A 25314-nucleotide genomic window follows, 5' to 3' on the forward strand; every position below is an offset into this window, starting at 1 on the left:
GTTCAGAGACAGATTCCATTGCTAGTCACACTATGTTCATTGTTCATTCCATCACTGTCCAAAATTGATACTGGATTTCTATGACTGTGTTTGTTTTTATGTCGTGCTACTTCAAGCAATTTTCTTAAGACTTCTCCACAGATATATTACTTTCCTCAGGGAGGCACTTATTAACACTCATCCCACTGATTTGTCCTGTGAATGCTAACAAAACACCTGGCCAACATCAGGAATGCTTAGAAATAGGCAACTGGTAATAAAATTAACTGGGAGAATATTCTTCAATATCCACTTCATTGTCCCCCTCTTTTTAAGAGCCTCTCTGAAGTTAGATATACATATTTACATAAATAGTAGTGTGAAGTTCCATTTAAAGATAAAGCTAACAATACAAACACAACTCCTTCACAGTATCTCCAGCCTCAAACTGAGGAGTCTAACTGAATATCACAGGCCAATCAAGGGCCAATCATGCAAATATTTATGAATCTGTTCAAAATCTTAAAGATGCTTGAAGTTAGGCATAAAAGTTTTATTGCTTTGAAAGCTGCCAGCCTTTATTGTAGTTTCTATTATGTAAGTCTTTACTTGACTGTAATCAAACTGTAGGAGTATTAAAAAGCTTTCTCCACTACATCATCTTTCTGCAGCAATCTGCAGGCTTTTCCAAAAATACAACCTGCCAGACAGTACAGTCAGTGCCAGGTCTATTGTCTACTTTAACAATTCTTCCTTTTGTCTTCTTTTCACCTTATTGATAGTCTGTTCTTTAATTTTTCATTTTTTAAAATTCTTACTGGCACAGGTTTACTATGAAAGATGCATTTTCATAGCAGTTGAAACCCTAATTTCTTCTCCTGTTTTGGGGTGGGTTAGAGGCACATAAGTATATAGAAGTAAAGATTACTAATTATACCATCCATGTTTTCCATTTATTTGATTCTTAATGTGGCACAAGTGACAGAGACATTAGTTTTTTGTTTCTGTAGCACCTTTTTAACAAGAAATGCAATGTATCCTGTATTGCTACTAAAACAATTAAAGTGTAACTTTAAAAAAATTTAATGAATGCAGAGAGGTTAACATTCAGGTTTTAAAGAAACATATGAAAAGTAAACTTTTAATACCAAATATAAAAACTCATGTGAGAAGTTTGAATCCAAGTATTCATTTGCAAAAAAAACCACTATCCAAAGCTAACCACCACCAACCAGTCACAGAACATTTGTACCAACTTCACAAGTTAAAACAATTACAAAGAAACAAAAGATTCAGGACAATATCTTAACAGGAGATTGCAGAGCTCGTGGCAATTCACTATTACAGTTTCCCTAGGATAAAATGCCAGTGATAGATCTGCTGTTCAACTTTTGCTGCTAGTTCAATGCACTCTGTATTGTAAGAAGGATCAGAGAATGCTGAAAACATCTGCTTCCACAAAATACTCTTTATCTGTCCATTAAGCAAGGAAGAGAGAGAAGAATAACCCGAGAAAATGTGGGAACAAGCCAATGAACAATAGAAAGTCTTAAAAAGAAAAGCAAAACAAGGGAAAACAAAGGGGGTGGGGATATAAAACAATTGTGTCTAACAAGGTTTTTGTGAGTGATTGAGTCTTTTGTGATTTAGAGGACTTGTGATATTTCATTAAAAAATTCCTGATTACAGAAAACTGAGGCCTGAGTACATTTGAGGCATTAAGTTTTGCAGCAGTACAATAATCTCTTGTTATGTACTTGTATTTCTTCCATTACCATACAGTAAATTTGCAAAGAATAGAACATCTGGCATGCATTCTTGTTTTTTTACCCCACACTGTCTGTGCTCCTAAATGGGCTTTTCCAGTTTCCAAATGCTGACTAAGAACATTAATACTCCAGTTTGACTTCAAATCCTTCCCTGAAAATGTATTTTATCCTTTTGACTCCTCCGACATAAAGAATTATTCATGTATTTTTGTACCTAAGATTACAAGAAAATCAGTGAAATTATGTTTCTATTTTTATTCCTACTTTTTGTGAAAGCAGCAAGAATCAGCCCAGAAAACACTGGTAACATTCTATTGAGCCCAAGAGTGCAAAGTTAGTGACTGGACATATAATGTATTAGCCTCAAATTTAGCTGCATCTCTGTATCTTCTTTTCAGGGTTTTATAGTTGGAATTCATCTTGAATTATTTAATTGCCTGTGCTGGCCACAGTTCCTGGGAGAGATTCTTTATAAATGACTACTGCCACTTGACACTGAAAAAATTTTCGGATCACTGGCTTTCAACAGCAAACCACTAGTGTTTTCAGATGGAGAATATTATTTTTCTGCTTCCAATAATGTCAAGGATTATTGAATTTTTAAAATCTGTGTATTAAGATACTAAAAAATTGGAAGATTATAGATTTGTGATTCCATATTTGGAAGATTTTTATATGATTCTGTTTTAGGTACATGACCTCTTATTGTTTTGTCTTGTAAAATTAAATTTAATACCTGGTTTCACAAGACATAAAGAGACATCAGCACTGAAATCAAAAATTTACTTAGACTCTCTGACAGTATTTCATATAACTCATGCTAACATCAGAATTTCTGGTTTTTTCCTAATGCATATAAAGTTAAATATCTGTGTTTTTCCTTTTAGTCCTTATCCTTTAAGAGCTGCTCTTCTTTTTAAAAGAGGGGAATATGAACTATTTAGCACACTCTTTTTGCAGAAGGAAAAAAAAGAGCATTTTATAGAAGAGTGCATTAGTGTGTTGCCCTAAATAAAAGGTTTTAGCATCCTAGAAACTAGGACAACACCTCCTAATTATTTTCTGATACTACATTTTTACAGAAATAAAACTATGTGCATAATGAGGACTTTTAACTTACTGCACTTTGACTGGCTTTGTCCAAGTTCTTGTTCATCTTTTCTCTTTGAGACTGGAGGGAGAGACAAGAGGAAGTGCTGGAACAAGTTTAAAAGTAAAATCCTTGAGAGTTCTCTCTGGTCACAGATTAGATTCCTTTGCAAACTTTAACTACTAAGCAATAAAGCCCAGGCCCCTGCTTTGTGTGTGCAAGACAGGGTATTCAAAGCTACAAGCAGTAAGTATGGTTGCAGTGTATTTAGAGAGAAGTAATTACAGCACTCTTTACTGTGGATTTTGTGCTATGGAAAAGATAGTTTATCGGTCCTTAGTTTATTTAAAAATATCAATATTTGGGGAAATTGTTCCCAGTAGGTTAAAGGAACCAGTTTGGGGAAACAGGGGAAGCCTGGTAAGCAGCTTCTCAAATCACATGCTCTGTGTTTGTACTTACCCTTCTTTTCTGTTACACTTCCTCCTGAGGACAAAAAGCAGCCTGCCTTCAAAAATTCCTTAACCCTTCTCTCGGGAAGGTCACGAGGCAACCAAATGCTGCCACTAACCCCATCTCCTCTGCAGCCAGTTCCTCCACGCTGCAGTGACCAAGCCAGGGTAACACAGAGCAGAGAGGGATTGATGGGTGGCTGTGGCTGCTGTGCTGAGGAGCAGGGGGGAGGTCCAGAAGCAAGGGCACAGTGCTAACAACCGGCCATGCAGCTTTAAAACCCATATAATGATTTCTTTGTCTATGTTTTCTAGATGTACAGTCAGGTTTACCATGTACTCAGGAGGAGGAAATAAACAAATCAAAACAAAAAGTGAGGGAAATCTTCATCCACATACAAATTACAAATGACAAGTCACTTCTAAAGCCTTCAGCAGGAAAATGCATACTTTCTGAGGTCTTTTTGTGAAGCTGCTAATGTTTGGGATTTGCCTGGAATTTTAATTAAGGCTGCTATTTAACATTCACACTGCACCTGTGCCTAGAAGCCAAGCAAACTGCTGCCCCAAAATTCTGGGCACTATTTTAAACTAATATTTCAAACATATGTGCAAAGCAGGCCAGTAGTACTTCCTAATTCTGACTCTAATATTTTAGTACATTCCTAGTTTCCTCTCATCCTGAATCTTGAAAAAGCTAGTGATTCTTCAATTGGCATAGATTACAATGCAACTTGTGAGATTTCAGTATCTGACATCTCATCCTCTGCTATCATCTAGTACTTTAACTCAGTAAGAACACAGCAGTTATTTTGTTTACATAGCCTAATTATTGCAGTTGCTCTGTTTGGCAGTTATTAGAGTGTTATTGCTACATTTAATGGTACACCTGCTACAGTCTTGGCTGCTGTGCAGTAGGATTTCTCCTTATGAAAACTTAAATATTCTGTATTTGTATATTACACCATTACTAGTACCCTCACTACAAAACAGTTTTTAGGTTAACCTGAAAGACTTGTAAAGGAACAAAAAAAAAAATTAAAAAAAAAAAAAAAAACACCCCACACAATTACTATTTTGAAATCTGTGCCTAGAATTTGAATATTTAGGAGTTCTAAAGGCTTTTGTCAAACAAACTGAGAAGTTGCAATGACTGTCAGAAATGCCTAACTTCTACCTGTGTTTGGAGAAAAATAAATTGATGCTATGAACTGATGAGTTAAGCTCTTTTTGCCTTGATATGTGGGTTTAGGAAAGCTGAAAATAATTTCTCAAAATTCTACCAGACTAAACTGTTCCTATAAATACAGTATATAGGCTGTCAGAGACTTGCCTGTGGTCAAGACGTAAACATTCAAATCAACAGCAGAATTTTCATAACAGATATTATTCAGCAGTTCCAGTGGATTTTATTAGAAGTAGCTGCACTTGAAACTTGCATAATTTTTTCTTCCTCCTTTTCTTTTGTTTTACTTTCTGTGTAATTCAAGAAAAGAAAATATTATGACCTTGAATAGGTTAGACATCTATCTCCCTCAGGACTACTGTGCTCCTACTTGCTTCAGTCTCATTACTGCTTTTGAAAATTCCTCAGAGATGCTGGAGATACTTAGTTCATCTTCACACACAGACTAGGCTGGCACAGGAGCTAAAGCCAAGCAGGGCCAGAGTAGAGCACTTGTTCCTGCATTTCCATCAAACCAGCACTGAAACCTACCAGGCATGCTGTCACACATCTACATTCATTCATGGTTTAGAGTCTTGACCTACTTTTTTATTGAAGTAAAATGTTACTTTTTCATTAACTATCTTTTTATTTAAGATAAAACATGTTTTTTCCTCACAGCACCTGTTTGCAAGGATTATCCTTAGTTCACTGTTATGTCACCATTTGATTTAATACAGCCATTTTATCATGAGTCTTTTCTTGCATGGACATAAATGTTTTGGTTTAGATGTTTGTATCCTGTTGGAAGCCAAACTGTGGAGATGTACATATTTCCTACCTTTTTGGTTTGTTTTTTTTCAGGTAATATCAAAATTATCCAATAAGCCTACACTATCCCAGGTATGTTGATCACATTTTAACTATGCCAAGCTCGACTTTGAACATGCACATAATTATGACCAGAACAAAGCTTGAAAACTCCTTCCTTTCCTGCTTGAAAACACACTTCCATTGTTTCAGAATGAGAATTTAAATAGCATCCTGCAGATAGTTCTGCCACTGCCCATTTTATGAGTAACTGTTTAAGGGGGTTTTTTTCCCAAGTACTAAGTTTGGATATCCTCCTACAGCAACTGCATTTTAAATATATGGCTACCTAAGCCAAAGTTCTGAATATGGGTAACACTCATTGTCTATAGAGTATAGGCAGTATAAGTGCCAGGTCCTGTACAATTTGATCATTGTGACAGCCTTTGGATGACTACTACAGTTGACAACAAGGCTTTTCTATTTTATATAGACATCTCTTCTGTCACAGCTTTAAATTCTTACCTCTTCATATAGATCTCAAATGAAAAGGTTCCAGTTCACTAAATCTGTCAACATATACCAAGAGAAAAGCATACACTCCATGAAAGTGTATTGTAACACACAGCAAAGTTAAACCTATGCTGCAAAACATTTAGACAGATGCTAATAGGGGCTTAGAATATTTGGATAAATTCCCCAAATCTGTATTTCCACCCAGCCAATCTGGCTTAGCCTGAATGTTAGAAATCTGACTATGCAGGGTCATCTCAGGTTTTCTATCTAAAGCCGACAGTGCCTTAATAAAGCTTGATTAAGAGGAGTATCCTGTAAAAAAAAATTAATTAACAACAAAAACTCCTTTTGAAACCATAAAATTGCATTTGGCTTGTTAATTTGATCTGGAGCCTGAGTCTGCCTTAGGCCATTCACCTACTACACTACCAACACAGTAAGTTGTACCATGGGAATAAATGGAACTGTTTCTGATCCTGACATGAGGTCCATGTTGGCATATCTCAGCACTCATGACCAGGATACATTGTTACCATGAAAAAAATAGCATTGATCTCCTACATTGTGCTTTAATCAGTACATAAATTACAGAACCCAGGTCTATTTTGCTTCTAAATTTCCCTGGTTCCAACAACAAGCATCTAAATTGCATTTTTTTCAAAACCAGATGTAGCTCCACTTTCTGCTGACTCAGTTCTGAAGCTGAAACTGTCACACTGTTGGTGTATTAATGGGAGTTTGAGTGAACTGAAAAGCCTGTCTACCATCCTGGCAGTGACTTCAGTTACAAAAATTAAGGACACAGAGAACATCGGGCTTGAACTGAACTGGTGTAAATGCCATTTATCCATTATAAAAGTTTCTATATGAAAAAGTGGTATTATTTGAATTACTAGCCTCAGACCTTTTCTGTGGACCACCAAGATTCTGGTAACATAACATTCAAAAGAAATAATGCCTCAGCTAAACAAAATTAGTCTTATCAAGTGTACATATGGCAAATGGCTTGCAAGAACTAATTTTGTACTCTTTCTTGGTAACAAAACATATTGCAGCAAGTTAGCTGACTGTATCACGAGTGACCTTTTTAAATTTGTTTGTATTTTTCTTGTGTCTGCACATATAGCCATAGCTGAGGCTATGGATGAGTTCCAAAAGAGCTCTCTCTAATGAGAAATGAAAGCTGTGCTAGGTCTGGGTTTGTTCCAGGATGAACACCAGAAAAATTGTGTTTCTGCAACATCAGGCTCTGAATTTTATGCTAGTATGTATTATTTGTTATTTTAGACAGAGCTCAAGGGAAATGGAAATATAAAGAAGAGACTCCCTTCAATTGTGGAAGATGAAGATGAGGAAGAGGAGGGAGAAGAAGAAAGCAGCACCCTTTCACCAATTGATACACGAAGCACAAATAGCTCTCAGCAGAAGAAGACTGCAAGCAATAAAAGCCACCTAGGGAGAAACTTGAAGCAGTTGGCCTCAGGAACTGTGCCCTTTCATTCCCCCATCCGTGCTTGCAGTTCAAACCCCTCAAGAGCCAAACATGAAACAGAGCTTCATTACTACTCAAGAAGGAAGGAGAAAAACCTTAAATTATACCTGTCAGCATTGACCACTACTGGCCCACCAGATCTGAGCCCAAGGTAATAGTTAGGAATGGTCATTTTCTTCTCTTTCATGTAACTCTAATTAAAAATATGATTTTGACATTATAAGAGTTATTCTTCAACAGTTTATACTTCTGTTCATCCCATATTACTGTAGGAACCATCACACACTATGCAGAATGTTATGACTTTAGAAGTTTATTGCAAACTAAAGTATTTTTACCCATAAAATGGCAGTAAAAAAAAATGAGCAACTGCAAAAATGGCTATTTAAATAGTCTGGCCTTATTGTGTCATTTTGTCTATAATATTAATTCCCACAATAGCACTGTGAAACATTCCATCAGAGATGCAAAAATTTAGAAAGCAAGTAGATGAAATTATAGCATAACGATGTAAATACAAAAAAGTACTGGAGAAGAGGACTATAATGGAAAACAATTGCCTAGCAATTTTATAAAATATTTAGAGGTTTTTTCATTAGAGACAGGAAATCTGATAATGGAAGTTATGTAGACATTAAATACAGAGTTTAGCAAATCTTTTTTGCCGTGTCTTTTGACATAAAGAAGCATCGCATAACAGTTTATTGTGGTATTGCTAGTGTACAATTTAAAATAGTTCAATTTTTTACTTCTATGCTACTTACATTTATGTAATTTGCTTTTAAATTGCTGCAATGTAATCCTAGTTTTAGGACCAGTTCTTTAGAGAAACCACAGGCATACATACAAGGAGGTGCAGCAGTTCATCTTCCAGTTCAAGTTTTGCCTACTATAATTTGAAGCGGTTTATATGTTCAAGCACTTCCTTTATTCATTAGAGGCAGAGTGGAAGTTTCTGGAACTTGCCATTGCAAATGTGAAATAGCCACACCTTGAGCAATATTTGTTTAATTCTGTCAAAGCACTGGTCCCTAGAGATGCAATCACAAAAAGGATACAGAAGATTATATAGAACCGTTTCCCCCCATCATATATTTTATTGGTGCAGCTACATTTCAAATAGCAGCAGGATACAAATCAATTTTAGTTTTGTCATAAAATCATAGAAATCAAAGAATCCCTTAGGTTGGAAAAGACCTCCAAGATCGAGTCCAACCTTTGATGAAACACCACTGTGTCAACTAAACCATAGAACTACGTGCCACGTCCACTTGCTTCTCGAACACTTCCAGGGACAGTGATTCCACAACCTTCCTTGACAGCCCATTCCCTTCCTTTGACCTCCCTTTCTGTGAGGAAATTGTTCCTGATTTCCAATCTGATCCTCCCCTGGTGCAGCTTGAGGCCAATTCCTCATTCTGTTACAGGTTGCCCAGAGAAGAGACCCACCCCTATCTTGTTACCACCTCCTTTCAGGTAGTTGTAGAGAGCCTCTTTTTCTTCAAAACAAACCACTGTACCTCCATCAGCCACTCATAGAACTCTCCTAGATCCTAAATAGAGGGTCAATACAGGGAACGATAATGTGTGGAAAAGCAGCTTCTACACAAGCAAAATTGAAATGCATAGCAGATATTTTCTCATTTGTTTCCTAGATCTCATATGAATTTGGTTCAGTCAGCTACGAGTAAAGGTCATTATCACTCACATAACAAGTGGTAATTCAGGGAAAAGCTGCTTTTCCTATTTTCTGCTGAAATGTAATCTTGCTCGTTATTGCTCCGAACTTATACAGCCAGACATTGGCACTCAAGGCTGCAAAAGAAAATATGAAAAAAGTATTGTTACATATTCCTGTTTCCATTCATAATTTTCTAACTGCAGACTAATCCTGTTAATAGGCTTGAAAATTGGCCCAAAATGTATGTTATGGGCTTTTTTTCCAGACAAAACATTTTCATATTATTTCCTAGAATGCATTTATATTATTAGAATATTTAAACTGACAAGTTAATACCACTTTAAAAAATAGCCCCAAGTGTTTCCTTGTAAACATTAAGGAGAAAATAAGACCTTCATTAAAATCCTCATTTATATTTGGTTTTGGACAGAAAAGGAAGGCAAGTGAAAGACAAGACTGGTTGAAATATCCAGTCAGTGCTGTTCTGAGGTGTATAACCACAGTTTCTCAAGAGAATTCACTTTATCTCCTTAAGAAACTTGTTCCACTGTGGGTGTTTCCTACAGCAAGCCAACTAGAATTCTTCACAGGTGACTCAGGTTCTTTCTTTGTGCCCCACAGTGAAAGCAATAAAGCTCAGAGACTGGGTCAAATTTTTAAAGAGCTCTTGGTGCCAGGAACAGAAGCTAGAATTGTAATTCCTAGAAGAGAGCCCTGGTCTTCCCAATTACTTTTGGGTACTGCCTATGAAATGGAAGAGCGCTAAAAGGAAGAAAATGTAAGTGATAATAAAGGCAGCCCCAGGAGGAGGCATTTATGTAATTGAATCTCCTCAGACCCACACGGAGGAGTGCACTCTAGCCCTAAGCAACTGCTTAGAAGAGGTCACATGTTAATATTTTCTGACTTTTTGGCTTTTAGGAGTGGAGTTTTCTGTCTTCAGGAGAAAATTCAGGGCTGTACAACAGCTGATTCAGAGAGGGGTGAGACTTAATGATTGCCTTTGTCCCCTCATGTTTTCAATTTACTAGGTAATGTAGTGCCCAGCCAGTTCCTTGTATATGAATAAGCATATTGCACATTACATATTTCCCACATAGAAACCTGGTACTCCACAACTAGGTATTTTTGCTAATATAATTTCCTTTTAGTCTGAATCTTTAAACACTATAAAGAATGTAACATCTATAAATTCCAAGTCACATCTGAGTAAGCTTTCTCCTGTGTGCTGTAAAGGCACTTAAAATGTTAGCATTTTATATAATTAGAAACCTCTACAAAAGCAATATTGGTGTTTAAAATTTGCCTTTTGAAGCAGTGAGGCCAAATGACATTAAACAGGTTTTATGGCAAATTTCTAACAAAGTAATCATTCTGGTTTTCAGCTGCAGATAGCAGCATAGGCCAGGGCTGCTCAAGCACCACATTAGAGTCTCCTCTTCTACCAAAGGCTGATTAAGATTAGAGTCAAGTCTAGTAGCATCCAACTGGCACTATGAACACTCAGACATGACACAGAGATCTAAATCCACGAAGAGCCAAAAAGGACGAGAACACATGGTATGTGTACAGAGGTCTGAGTCACACAGGTCTTTCAAGCCAAATACATCACAGATACCTCTGTGTTGTCTGTTCTTTCTTTCTCCAGACATTTCCAGCCAAGAAGTTTCCTTGAAAATATCCTTATTAGAGAAAAAGTCTAATTTCCATCATCACAAAGTTATCAATGACTGAGAGGATAAGAACTTTCTGTCTTAGCCCTTCCAGATTAGTATTTAACTCATCTGCCTACTGTAAGACAAAATATGGAGCTTGTGCCTGGACAAAACAAGAAATTGATGCTTCAGTTCAGTAAACTGGAATTTGTATGATTCTCTTTCATTGACTTTAAAATAGTTCTCTTTATAGCACAATTTATTTTAACTGAGAACAGAAAATATTCATAATTATATATTTTTAATGTTGTGTGCATTGATTCCTCTGATACCTGTTTTCTATTCTTTGCATGCAGAACCTAATTATTGTATATAATACTGCTTCTTTTTTTTTCCTTTGGCTTCCTTGACTCTGCAATTTAGAGATAACTGATATGCATGGGCAGAAATAACCAGCAAAAATACCTTTTCCAGTAGTCAGATCCAACACCATTATTAATGTAACTGGGACACTGCAGGCTGGTCCACACATCTTCCTATATCAAATTTGCAAACAGGATTGCCCTGCCTGAGCTAGTTCATTTTAAACAAATTTAGAATAACTATTTGCATGGAAATGACACTTTTGACTGAGGTTTAGAGATGTTTTTGTAAATATATTATGTTCAGGATTATGCTCTGCTGAAATAAACTTGATAAGAGCTTGATTGTGTGCTGTGAGATTTTAGCTTCACAAGAGCATAGTGAAGCCTCTTTAGGTTGTGCAGAGGAAAGATTAGCAACAGTTTACTTTAGATATGGAAAGCAAACTATGTTCCATATAGGTTTGAATTGGACCCAGAATGTGCTGCCAAAGTCATGGAAATTTTGAAACTTTGGTTAATTATATTTGGCCTCACATTCCTTCCATTATCAGTAATTTTAATTTTTAGTGACTCATGAGAAGTTATACCAGTATAATAGGTTCTGCTTTTCTCTAAACTTAATGTTGTGAAAAATTTACCATTGTTTCAAAATGTGCCCCTTAGGAGTAATTTTTATAGCATAATTATGGACATGATACTTACGAAACTGTTCCATTACTCCAATTTTTCTCAACAGAATTGTTGATGGGATTGAGGATGGAAACCATAATGAGGAAAGCCAAACCTTTGACTTCAGCTCTGATCAGCTCAGGCAGGAATCCAGGTTATCTCCTACATCTGGAGGTGAGCTTTGCCTGGGAAAATCACTCTTTAGAGAAAACAGTTTTCAAAAGTGCTTTTTGTTCCCATTTATTTCTTTGATCTCAAAAGTGGCATAAATAGATTAAACATATATTTGTACTCTCAGTGCCATTTCAGTGCCACAATTGGTTCTGTAGAAAAATACAGCAAGGTCCCAGAGGTCATTTGTAGTTTTCCTGCTAACAGACACTCATGAAAAAACAGTTTGGGGAGGGAACTGGATTTTCATGTGTTATACCAGAAGTACTGTAGAATCTGCCTCATGCTTCCAAACCTTTGGTCATAGAAGGCACTAAACACAAGGACAAAATTGAAACCTATGTGTAAACTTGGCTCTCAACTTTTTAAAGATATTTAGAGAAGTGAGGGAGCGTGGAAGAACGTAGATTTTTCAAAGTAAGAGTGAAAGCCTTGAATAATAAAGGGTTTTAGGAAGCCTTAAATGACCTACAGACTGAAAAGGTTGATAAAGTAGCACAACAAAGCAATGGAACATGTCAAGATGGGGGGGAAAAAAAGATTAAAAAGAGACAGTAACTGTTTCCAACATCCGCTCTTTTAGAAGTAAACACTCCCCACATAACTATGTCCCTTTTTCATGGAGGAAACTAGGACATATATAGCTCCTCTTAAAGCCAAACAGGAAAATAATAATAAAAGTTTAGTCATATTTTTGATTTTTAAAAAGTGTTGAGCTGCCACATGGATGGCGCCAGGGTTGTTATTTTCATTCCTTTCAGGCCCAGACTATTAATTGCCCTTCTCTCACACATTGTACACCAAACATTAAACATGTGGTTTTATTTCCATTCTAGCCAACTGCAAAACGGGCTTAAATTTAATGCATTGGTTAAGTGCAAGAATAGTATTACTGTTTCCAAGTGATCATACTCTTCTCATTTACATGAATTTGAATTCTTTTCAGAGGCTGAAATTGGTGCTGCTGTGCTTGTTATCAAAGCAGAAGAGACCAAACAGCAGATCAGCAGGCTTAATAATGAGGTAACAAGATTTTGTGGGGGTTGAAGGATATTAACAATGAATCAAGGAATGCTGGAGAAAACTCAGAAAACTCAGGAATGTGATAAATGTGTTATAAATGAGCTTACAAAACTGGATTAGGTTCCTATGTGTAGGGCAGTTTGGGGATTTAACTCATTCTGAGATTAATTTTCTACATGAAACCTACATAAAAGTTTGTGTCACATGCTAGGGCTAAAACCCAAGTGAGGCTAGTGCATCTGATTTTCTTAGGATTTAATCTCTTCTGAGTATGTTTCTATGTGTCTCATTCCTCTCATTACTTCTCCAAGTTTCTTCTCCCAAATTTTTTTGTCTTGATGCGTGTTTTGCTTTTAGAGAATTTCCTTGAAAGAAATGCAAATCCATTTATGTCCAAGTTTACATAAAATATTTCAAATCACTTTACCTGTGTCTACTTAGGATGAAAGAGAGGTTCAACCCTTCCTGCTCAAGCAATATGACCTGAGGAATGCAGGGCTGATAGCACTCAGTGGTGCTTTCTATTTCTCCCTTCTAAAAACTTCAAACCTGTAATCAGCTATCAATCCAACTCTAGAGATGTTCTGTGGCTAAGCTGTTTCATATACACAGTCCTTGCAGCACTTCAGCTAACAAGATTAAAGCATCAGACTAACTTCACAGTTATACTGAAAGACTAAAATCTGTTTCCAGCATACTCTCGCTTTCAATGTGAAAAGATTACAGACAATTCCTTGTACTTCTACATGAGGAAACATCTCAATAAGTCCCACCACACAGTTTCACTTCCTCCCTGAGCTCTCTGGCTACCAGAAATGTCAAGTTTTATTTTTATTTCTCCTCCTATATTGTGTACACTTAATCTAGTTATTATTTTCCACTTACAAAGTATTGAGCTTATAAACCTCTTTCATCCTGAGTCATCTTAACTTGGTTAGATAACTTAAACATCCTAAGCTAAGAGTGCATGCATGGTTAGTTAGTTACTATGAATGCATCACCTAATTCGTATGTCAAAGTGTAGAGTTCAGACAAAAGTCTTATGACCCATTGACTGTGGGCCATGAAAAACTATGGTTTTTTATAGGACTTGGACAAAGAACTCAAAAAAATCTTCAAGATGTTCATTGACACCACCATTATGATAGGAAATTACATTTCCTATATAATGCTTTTGAGACACACAAGTCATACTGACTCATCCCTTTTGAGAACAGGATTTTTTGAAATAGGAGGAGGTATTATGTGGCTATCTGCAAGAGGCAACTGGAAAACGTATCATGGTGACAGATGTTCCAAGGCAGGGATCTTGTGGATTAAACAAACATTTCAACTGGAACAGTTCTGGGCTTCTCATTGTTTTTCTAGTGAAAAGTGATAAATAAATAAATCTTGGAGCAGGGGAATATGTTAATCAAAAAAAAGAAAAAAACTCCACATGTTCAAGGTCATTTCTCTCCACATACAATTTTAATTTTGTCCTAATAATACTATCTGATCAAAATGTTATACAAGCTGTTTGTTCACATTAACATAAAACAGACAGTAGGACTAGATTTAGATTTCATAGGTAATATTCTGGGCTCAAATCCCAGAGATGGATGGGTAACCTCCTAGTCCTCCCATGGATCAACATTTACATTGGAAAAACTGCATGACTGTAAGGCTGCTTAACTGCATATTCTATGTGTAGTCAAACATGCCCCAGCTGGAGTTTCTGAATGGATAGTATGGACTTGGTGCTTACCCAGATGAGCCTCTGGGCAGCCTTGCTGATACTCAGTAGCTGTTGCTTGGAGTTTTCTGTTGTTGTATTAAGTACTGAATATTTGTAGCCCCAGCGCTTTCATCATTTGATGATGACCAGTAATGGGAACTTATCACTGATGCTGCAGCAGAATACTCGCAGTAGTTAAAATACCAGCACAGTCAGAAACAAAGTTCTGTATTAAAGACATGCAGTCTCCTCCTGGTAGAGAAAATATGAGAAAACAGGTCACAAGTAGCCAACAGCAGTAAACACTGTCATTAGTACATTTTCCAGTGGAGATCAGAAGTCAATCAACAAATGCAAAAATAACTGCTTTCATGAAAGGCAATTGTATTACAACAGTTCACTAGTTAGCTTAGAAATATTTCGGCTGTTCATGGGGGGGAAAAAAGACATGTCTTTCCATTCAGACTTTCAATACAGTCTGTTGTTAGCAAAGCAAAGAAAACGTTACCCCAGAGAAAAATCAACAAAATTAGCTATACCTAGTTTAGAAATACAGCTGAGCTCCTGGCAGTATTTTGGGTATGTGGCATACACTACATAATCCAAAGAACGTTTCATTTACCTAAGAAAGTAACACAACTCAGGGCCTTGGTTTCACTTCTCAGATTTGTTACCACATTAACTTTAGTAGTAATGTATGCACAGACTTCCTCTAAGGAGAGTAGTCTCCAAAGTCAGCACAGTCAATGTGAGACAACCTTGAACACACCCCTAATTGCTGCTGTACAGCTCCATGCTTTGGCTGCTCAGCCAGTTAACCAGCTTCTCCATTCCCTCACCTGACCTCACTGCTCATTGAGCCTAAATGAGACCCAAGCTGATGCAGGAATTTATGTCCAGTTCAGTATTGCAAGGTGGAGTGGAATAGGACTAATTTATCTCCTACCATGTTTGTCCCTTACACTTAGTATAAATAATCACTGAATAAAGATGGCATGACATTCATTATAGCTCAGTACCGTCAGTATACAGCAGGTGAGAGTTAAGGTTCAGGTTCTTGTTCCAGTAAAAACACAGTTACTTAAGCAATAGTTTCAAGATTAGGTTACTGAATATCTATCAGCACTGTACATTTTGCTGAGCTGGGGAAAGCTTGTTTCAAAGATCTGCTCCAAACTAGGCAGAGCAAGAACTCAGGAAGAGTATTCTGCCTTACGAGTCTCTGTCCTTCCTTTGCAGAGATCTGTACACCCGATTGCATCTCTCCAATGCATTTGTCTGCAAATGCTGATCAGATGAGTGTATCTGAACACTGAGCATTTTTTCAGAGGCACCATTTACCTGATGCAATCATACATATCTACTAAGGAGCCCACGAAGTAAAAATAGGAAACCACAAAGCAGATTTTCTGAGGTATACAGATGGCCAAGACATCTAGATTAAAGCACCTGCCTATCACTGTCCCATTGCCTGTATCCTACTAGGCTTGTAGCTCTCTATCATTTGAATGCCACTGTATGAAAAGAGCAGAGAAATACTTTTACTTTGATTCAGTTTGCAAAACCCAAATCTGAATTATTTCAAAACATAGACCAGTTAAAATAAGGAAATGCCCAAAATTAGTCATATTTTCCCCCTAATTACATGTACACATTCTCCATTCAAAAACATGCTACATGGGTACATGATTTTGAGCTCAGATAAAAAGGCAATCTCATCTAGTGCATGCAGACAAACTCAGATTGCTTTGTCATGTCCCCTGTTTTCCTCATATGGAACCCAGCTTCAGTGCAGCCTCCCTCAGCTTCAGAAATCTGGGGGCTGTTTTCATGCTTTACCATATTAGTAGATCCCACAATTACAGTACTATAACAGTATAATGAACACAGTGTTCACATTTCTCCCATTCAACTGAAAAACAAATAAACATAAGGAAATATGAATAGGGTCAGGTTTTGAGCTAGATAATTGCCTTCTATTTAGCTCCACATTGGAGCACTTAGTGGAAATTCAGCTATTTTTAATTTTAGGTTTTTTAAATGCAAGTACTTAGAATACTCTAAGCATCTGGTACTTATGCAGAACAGAGAAATTATATTCACAGGGATATTTAACTTGTATCTAATAAAAGGAACAATCCTAGAGCAAATATGTTTATTTTCCCAATCATAAATTTTATACATATATTATTTTAAAATGTATTTCAAATCCAGCTGCCAAAAAATCAATCCCATTCTCAGTACAGAAAAAAAAAAACATTTTTACTATTAAAAATATATGCAGATGATAATCAGGGACACTAAAGAAAATTTTGTGAAGTTAATCAGGCTTTCAGTTTTACACAGGGGATATAGCATTAAAGTTCAATTTGCAACTTGAGAGTTCATACAATGAACTCACTTGACTTAGAATAATTAAATACATGCTCTTTCTAACAAGTTCATAACTATATTATCACATGAGAGAAATTACATCACAGCAAGGCTATCCCAGTAATTTGCTTTTAAAACATCTTTCAATCAAGAAAAATATGGCAAAAAGTGAACTAACAACATTTATAGATGATGAAAACTATTAAAACTAATCTATCCATTTTGGATTTTAGCCATGTAAATTTCACATTAAAGCCAAGACATAAAACCAAGTATCATCTGTATTAAGAAATAAGAGCTTTCTAAACAATGCGTGCAGTGTAAATGCACTTTGCCTGCCAAGATTTTTTAAAATATATCTTCTCTTTTAGCACTGACATTCATGTTTCCAAAGAACTTCTACCTTGTTGTTTTGTCTCTCTGCTCTCATACTTTGATAACTGTAGAGACGCCTTACCAGGTAGCTTTGTTCTTCTTTTAATATTAGTTTAATTGGTATTGGCTGATGAAGTAACAAAAACAGTTGATGCTCTAAAGCTTAGGTTATTTCTTTTTAAGCAGAACACACTGTACATACATAGCATAAGTCCCATATGCTGTGGTGAGTCTCTTGCAGTTTTCCAGGGCAGAAAGGCACCTGAGACAAAGGAATTAACTGAGAGGCAACCATGCAGTATACAAATCAAGCGGACACCAAAAGCTGACTTCAAATTTGAGTAAAAAATATTACTACCATGACAGATGACAATGACTGTACACTTAATCTCTAACAGGCATTTCAAAATGTTCCTGCACTCATCTATTTTCCTAAATGTTAATGTCTGTAGGTATGCAAGTTCACAAGTTCACTGCTTTTTCTTTTCTGCCTAGCAGATCGTAAGAAGTTGATTGGTGTTCTCCTCCTAAAGTCAATTTATTCTGGAAACATGTGATTCCAGCAGATCTCAGCAAACCAAATTCTGTTTGACTTTCTTTTCCCATTACATTTGCTACAACACTTCATTGGTATAATTTTCTTTTGAATTGTCTTTGGTTAGATCTTCGAAATCACTGACAAAGTACACAATCTCAGGCAGCTGTATTTCAAGCAGCCTAAGTAATTCCTTGTGAAGAAAACCCCCTTCTTGAGTTCAGTTAAAGAAAATACCCTGTTCGTATTTCCTGGGAGTATGATTAATGTCCACAAAGTGTCATTCAGCAGAACTCCACAGACATTTTTCTATAATACTCTGCATAGGCAGAATATTATATTCATGCCTCTGACATTTTCTTTTCAGATGTAATGTTTAACATTTATCTTTCTTGAATTTCATATTACTTATATTTGAAAGTGAACATGAATTCCATTTAGACATTAAAAATAAACATTAAATAAAAACAGATCAGGAGAGGGTGCTAAAAAGAATATCTTAAAATGTCCATGGTTGACAGCAAACTATTGATCATAAACCATTCCAATCATTCAAGAATCCAGCTTACGGTGATTACATCTCCTTCATATTTTCTTCTAGAAAATAGTTCTAGAAGAGTGTCACGTGGACAGTAACATCTCAGAAGTCTTCTAACAAGGTGTATATTACATCCAAAGTTTCTTCTTATATTTTAAACAGCTTTTCAGTTAAAGAAGAGAATTATGGTTTTGCCAAGGTTTATTCTTAAGAAACATAATGTTGCCTCTTCTCTTTTAACTATTCCTTTAGGTGCTTATAGAAATTGTCTGCTTCATATTTTTGCCCAAAATCATATATACTACCTCAGGTTTCCTTTCATCAGCACATATTGCCAGCTTCTTGTCTCCCAGCCACCTGGGATTTCCACAATCCTCCATTTGCTCTCAATCAGTAGCTAGTCTGACAGTTTGTCCCTGATACTTTCTGAATTCCTTGAAGCAGTAATTTCCAAACCTGGTTTTCTTATTGCTACAATTATGCTGTCACCGTCCTGATTCTATGTGAACCTAAAGGCAGATTGCACATCCAACAGTCACAGAATCATGAAATGGCTTGTGTTGGAAGGGTTCTTAAAGACTATCTTGTTCCAACCTCCCTACCATGGGCAGGGACACCTTCCACTAGACCAGGTTGCTCAAAGACTCATCCAACCTGGCCTTGAACACTTCAAGGGATGGGGCATCCACAGCTTCCCTGTGCAATCTGTTCCAGTGCTTCACAACGCTCACAGTAAAGAATTTCTTCCTAATATCTAAACTAAACCTACTCTCTAAGTTTGAAGCCATTCCCCCATGTCCTCTCACCACATGCTCTTGTAAGTGATCCTCCTCCGTCTTTCTTGTAGTCTCCCTTCAGGTACTGGAAGGCTTCAATTAGGTTATTCCAAAGCCTTCTCTTTTCTAGGCTGAAAAATCCCAATTCTCTTAACCTTTCCTTGTAGAAGAGATGCTCCATACCTTTAATCAACTTTCCTCTTGCCCCCCTCCCTCCTTCCCACCAGCCAGATTCACTCTGAATGAAGAGTCACAAATTACTATTAGAACTGCAGTTTGGGAACCCCTTTTCTAGACTGAATTTCATGGGACCCCTGTTGACTTGAATACATTTAAATAATCTAGTCCTTTATACTTCTCTACTTTATCCTTACGTGTTTAATAGCAATAATCTTGGTATCCTAATTTACCCAGACAAACTGGTCACTGGAACTACCAAAGAGCTGGCTAGTGAGGCAGCAGACAAGCGAGCAAATTTCCTACTCCCACACAGTAAAACAAATTGCACAGCCTTCCAGATTCCTGGATTTATTTCACTGAAACTGAATAATCATATCATTGCACAAATCCTATAGATTTAATCTGAACTCAGATTAGCTGCGCTGGATTTTTTTCCTTCTGCAACTAGCTTTATTACTAAAGCCATTAAATCAGAAATGTCTGTCACCATAATACCAATGCCACAGAGTTGCTGACAGATGATCAGTGAAGAGTCTGCCTCCACTGACTTCTTGTTTCATTCATTCAACAATGTAGTCAGTAAGGAAAAGAATATCAGCAGTTAGTCAATCTGAGCCTTCAAAGACAGCTCACTCTACCTGAAAGTCTCCCTGACTTAATGAAAAAGCAGAATAGAAGTAATGAAAGACCAAGCAAGGGAATAGAGAAGCTGCCATATGCAGTGCAAGCCAGGCAGCTCCTCCACTTTGCCAAAATGCAACTTCCATTACTCAAGGAGCAAATATTCATCTTCACTTCTTCAGGTGTTCAGAAAGAGTAATAACAGGAAGATATCTGGGTTTGAAGTTTGAATTTCAAAAGGGAGTAAACACAGAAAGAAAAAAATACCAATGTACTAATCAGAATCAGCTTCTAATCAGAAAAATTCTTATTCCAGATTTATCCAGGAACAATTATGAGAGCTAGGCATTCCAGTTGCAAATCTGTCATTGAAAAATAAACAAATAAATAATCATCATAATCATCTTACATGACATCATTCCTACCTAATTACATGGAACAAAGTACTCAAACTGCTCAACAGTTTAATATTGGTAGTAAAGAAAAATACTTTCTGCTGAAACTGTCAAAGTAATTTGAAAACACAAAATACATCAAGTAAAATTTTTATTTTAACCTCTATTTTGAATATATTCTTTCCTGATAACATGGTCTACTAAAAAGGCACCAGGACTTTTCTTTCAAACAGTCTGAGAAGCACCTCTTGCTACTTGAAGCTAAATCTGTATAAAACCCAGTTTCTACATCCGGAAATATTGCAGTATCTTTTTCAAGTCCTAGGAAGTGTTAAGGCAGCATTTCAAGTATATTTGGGATCTCAGAGATAATTTTAAAGCTGTCTGCCTAGCACAGTGGGAACCATTTGTATGAGTAGCTGTTTTGCCTAGCAATAATCAGTGAGCTCCTGAAAAGAGTGCAGCCTTACCAGCATGCCAGGAATTAGCCCTTTTTCCTCAGGAGGAAACTGTTCTGCTTTCAATTTCTCTTTCACAAACATAAAATTCCTTTGGCTTTTAATCTCTGTTCTTTTGCACTTTCTCAAACACTGTGAAATTGTTAATAGTACTGATAAGATTTTTTTCCCCCTATTACACCCTTTTATTTGCATCTGCTCAAAGATTTCTGCAGGGTATAAAAATAATAGTATAAACAGTGTTGCATTGGTAGGAACACCATTACTATGCCATGTATGTATAGAACTACAATAATATAGAGACAGATGAAAATTAAAAGTGGTATCGATACTGGAGGTTTAATCTTGTAAGATTAATAGTTCATAAAATCATGAAACCTACATATTTTGTGTATGTGGCATCCAGAATAGGTCCAAATAGATCTTACTAAATGGTAGTGGTGAGTAAGTTTGGCATAACTACTCTGACTATCATACTACTGGAAACCATTAAAATCTACTTCAAAGGGGTTTATCAGGTCAATTCCTACGTTGGTGGAAGAGCAAGCTTATGAGAGAAGAAAACACCCTATGAGCTAGCTGATATATCAAAAACAGAGTATCTGGGCACTAGAGCATGTTGTAATGAATGAACAGAAATTCAGGGCTGTCACAAGTGCTGATGCTGGAATTGATTTTTGCTGTATTGTCTCAATGAATTGGCAAAAGAAACACGTTAAATGATGATTAAACTTCTAAAAAGCTCATAAGTGATGAGAAATGGAAAACAAAAACATAGATCAAACCAAACAAGATATTTTTAAATAGATATTTTCACACAGCATTCATAGTTTGGATAAGGTGCATACTCATAAGGTAGTGTCAATGCTTCTATTTGCACAACTGCAGAAGGCCTTGAAAAATTGACGCAAGTTGGGAAATTATATATAGAAAATCATTGCTGTATCCACTAGGTGTAGGGGCCAGTGATGATCCTAAAAAGAACTGATGACCACTGAATCTAGATAGCCATGAGTTTGATTGTCTGTCTTCCCCCTTTCTTCCCAAATAAGCTTTTGAATGTTTTGCAATGTCATCCCCCAGTTACCAACAGAACACAGGAGTTCTTGTGCAGTTGATTTGTCCAGCAATCTCAGTGTGCTTCCTTACAGTCTGACGGTACCAAGAACCTTCCCTGGCTGCTCAGACCCCACAGGAAGCCTGTTCACAAAATGCTTTGGCAGCATATTTTAACTCCTCACATTTACTGAAGTTACCAAGCATTCAAAGCTTAATCTCAGGTGTCAGAAGAGGATCTCATGGTTATTTTCTACCTACTGTGACTCAATTAAACAACAAGGTAGAAAGAAAGAGAAGTGCAGAGACACAGGAAGATCCTGTCACCTGCCACTCAAGAGTCTCCCCCCTTTAAGGATTTTCTCTCCAGAGGCAGTGTGATCACTACAAAACTATTGAACAATATATTGGGTTTGACCTCTTTGCTCAGAGAAAAATGAATAGATCTATAGGAGCTGTATTGGAGCTTCCTACTTTGTTCTCCAAATTTCTTTATAATTATTGTGCCTGTATTAACACAATCAAACTCAGCCTGAAATGTCTTTCCAGCAGATTTCTTCAGAACTATCCTGCCAGAAAAATGAAAATTATACTTCTACTTCTGGTTATATGAAAATTAATCTGTGCAGATCATTTAATCAGTGATGTCTTTACTTGAGTCAAAGAAAGGCCTCCTGAAATAGCTTTTTTTCTTTTTGACATGTGGCTTGAAGAATGTGCAGTCATGTCTTTTTTTCAACTAAGTAGCACCAGTAAGAGAAACTATTTTAATGATAATGACAGTGCTTTGACCTAGAATAGATTGATAGCTATCATGGAGACAAATTTAATTTCTACCATTTGAAATGGTGAGTGGGTTACTTTTATGTTTGAACTAGACTTCTCATTGCCCAGAACATCCTTATAAAGTCCTAGCAAATGTCCCCATTAATGTTCATATGCCAGTCAACTTTAAAACAGAAATTCAGAACTTGCCAATCTGATCCCCTCCTGAAGCAGCAGTGTTGGGAAAGACTTCATGTACTTTATGTAACCAACTGGATGCTATCAGTAGTTTCAGCATTTAAGAGAAAAGGTCTAATAAAAAATCTGATTCTTTGTTTTGCACACACAAGATTTCACAAGACCTCATTTTTATGTAATTCATCAGTATAAAATTGTTTAATAAGAAAGGTTTATGGTTGAAAATATTTAATGATTGATCAAGAAAATATTGGTGTCATACTCCCTCTGGAAGTCATCTCAGCTCTGACCCTATGACCAATTTTTACAGACAGAGAATCATTTAAAATCAGGTGAATTAAAGTAGCTGGAAGGACTATTTCCCCATAAACATTAGCAGAGCATATTTCTTTACTGTAGAGACACCGTGCCATAAATCAAAGCTGCCATTTTTAGAAGGAAAAAAGGGATGTATGTGCATACTTTATGCATGGTGCATGAATAAATACTGTGATATTTTGCCCTTTCATAACAGATGACAACTTTAAGTCAAGAAGTCTCACAATTACGTAAGGATATGAAGAATGTGATGCACCTTCTGGAGAACCTGCTCACATCCCAGAAGGCTCCAGGATTCTGTGCTGTGCACAGCATATCTCGAAGTCCCACACTGGATAGTCTGCAGTCTCGAGTGGCTTGGACTACACATCAACCTTGCTCGCACATGCAAGCTGGGAACTTCACTTGCACCAAAGCACAACTTTGTCGTGGAAACACATTCTGTGACATTTGGAATACAGACCTGTCTTCTGTAGGCAGCAGTCCCCAAAGGACTGAACCCAACCTGCAAAATTCTATGGATGGTGAATTTTGTTATACAACAGGCCTTCAAAATTCCCCTTCCCAGTATCAGGTAATTCAGAAAGACAATCTGCAATTTTTAAGATGCACCTCTCCCCATTCAGACACTACCCTGACTCCTCTTCAGTCTATTTCAGCGACCCTTTCTCCTTCAGTATGCTCTTCATCAGAGGCATCATTACACCTCGTGCTGCCCAGCAGATCAGAGGAAGAGAGCTTTAGCCAAGGAGCAATCAGCTCACTAAGCCTTGAGAACCTGCCAGGATCGTGGGACCTGGAAGCAACAGCCAGAGTAACTTCTGCACAGACCCCAGATTTCCCAATAGACATTGTGACAAGCACAAGGGATCTTAAAGATAAAGATTGCCAAGCCATAGATGTATGAGACACAGCAAAGTGGTACTCAAAGCATGTTCCACAGCTGCCAGTTTTACGTTTAGAGAGTACTGCATGACTGCTTTATTTGATCTCTGTTTTGGCGATCATGGAGATTTACAAACATGAAAATTCAGACTTACAGAAAGTAAGAAAAGGTAATATTGGTTCATAGTATAGAAAAAACAATAAATTTCTAGATTCTAGAAGCATGTTGAAAAACATTTTGAATACAGATATAACTTACTTGTCTGTTTGACAGACTTTTGTGATAGTCCAAAGACCCTGAGGGTCAGAGCAGCTGGAAGTCTAGCACAAAGAACTGTCATGGGTGGCTTTTGTTCATCGAAGCAAAGGTTTTCCCTGAGTGTCTGACCGTTGTTCCCAAACAATAGCTATGGCACTGTTTGCTTCAGGTGATCGTGGGTCCTGCTGGTCTTTTTGTCAGTTCTGTGAAGGCAAAGGGACAATATTCGCTGCATGTCATCTAGACAATCAACCAAATAGAGCTGCTAGAGAGTGCTTAGTTGTTGCACGTTATTTGTCATGTAAATGAAATCTCTTAATTTATCTAAAACCACTATTTTTATATACTTGGTATGAACCATGTACCTAAAAATTATTTAAAATATTTATAAAGAGAATAAGAGTTTGGTTTCATTTTCGTAAAGGCTTGCAGTTTTAACAAGAAATGCACTACCATCATGTATTAGATCAAATACTATTTATTACTAAGATATTATGTAGTTTACAAATGGATTCCCTTTTATGTGCATGCAATTTGCAACGAATGTACTCATTCTGGTGGAATACAAATAAATTAAGGTATTATTTTATTTAAAAAAATAAAAGAGCTGGAATGTTGTATCCTATAATAAGCTATCACTACTTGAAAAGTGAGTTGTCATACTGATATCATTAAGTACTCTTGGTTTGTGTCTTAGTATTGTGCTGTCATTTGTAAGAACAAGTCAACATTTTACAATGCATTCCTCATTAGGGGTTTTATATCTGGATAAGAAAATTAAAAGGGATGAAAACCATCGAGCAAATTGAGAAATATTAAAGGAGAAAATTACAATTATTTAGTCTGAATCAAAGAAATAAGATTAGAATATTTATTTATTTAATGATTTCTTTGTTTCATCTCTAAAAACTAGCTTTGATTTTTAGTCAGAATAAAGAAAAAAGATACTATAGGTTTGGCAATTTATTTAATCCAGAATCTGACTTAATGCCCCCCCAATTTTTTTTTTCCAGTATTCAATGTACTAG

The 25314-nt window shown here is 36.6% G+C and overlaps 1 protein-coding gene across 1 annotated transcript in view; it reads left to right on the forward strand.

The window, feature by feature from the left end:
* KCNH8 (potassium voltage-gated channel subfamily H member 8) overlaps window positions 1-24049 on the forward strand; it is a gene marked incomplete at both ends in the record, with an annotated part of 172677 nt that extends 148628 nt beyond the window's left edge. Inside the window, 5 exons of the mRNA XM_082290170.1 lie at window positions 5320-5358; window positions 7069-7424; window positions 11711-11817; window positions 12761-12837; window positions 23339-24049. Of these exons, the coding sequence (XP_082146296.1) occupies window positions 5320-5358; window positions 7069-7424; window positions 11711-11817; window positions 12761-12837; window positions 23339-24049 (1290 nt within the window). The remainder of the gene's footprint in view (window positions 1-5319; window positions 5359-7068; window positions 7425-11710; window positions 11818-12760; window positions 12838-23338) is intronic.
* Window positions 24050-25314: the final 1265 nt, after the last annotated feature.

The sequence above is a fragment of the Coloeus monedula genome (assembly GCF_965178545.1).
Source record: "Coloeus monedula genome assembly, chromosome: 1".
In the NCBI taxonomy this organism is placed as follows: Eukaryota; Metazoa; Chordata; class Aves; order Passeriformes; family Corvidae; genus Coloeus; species Coloeus monedula.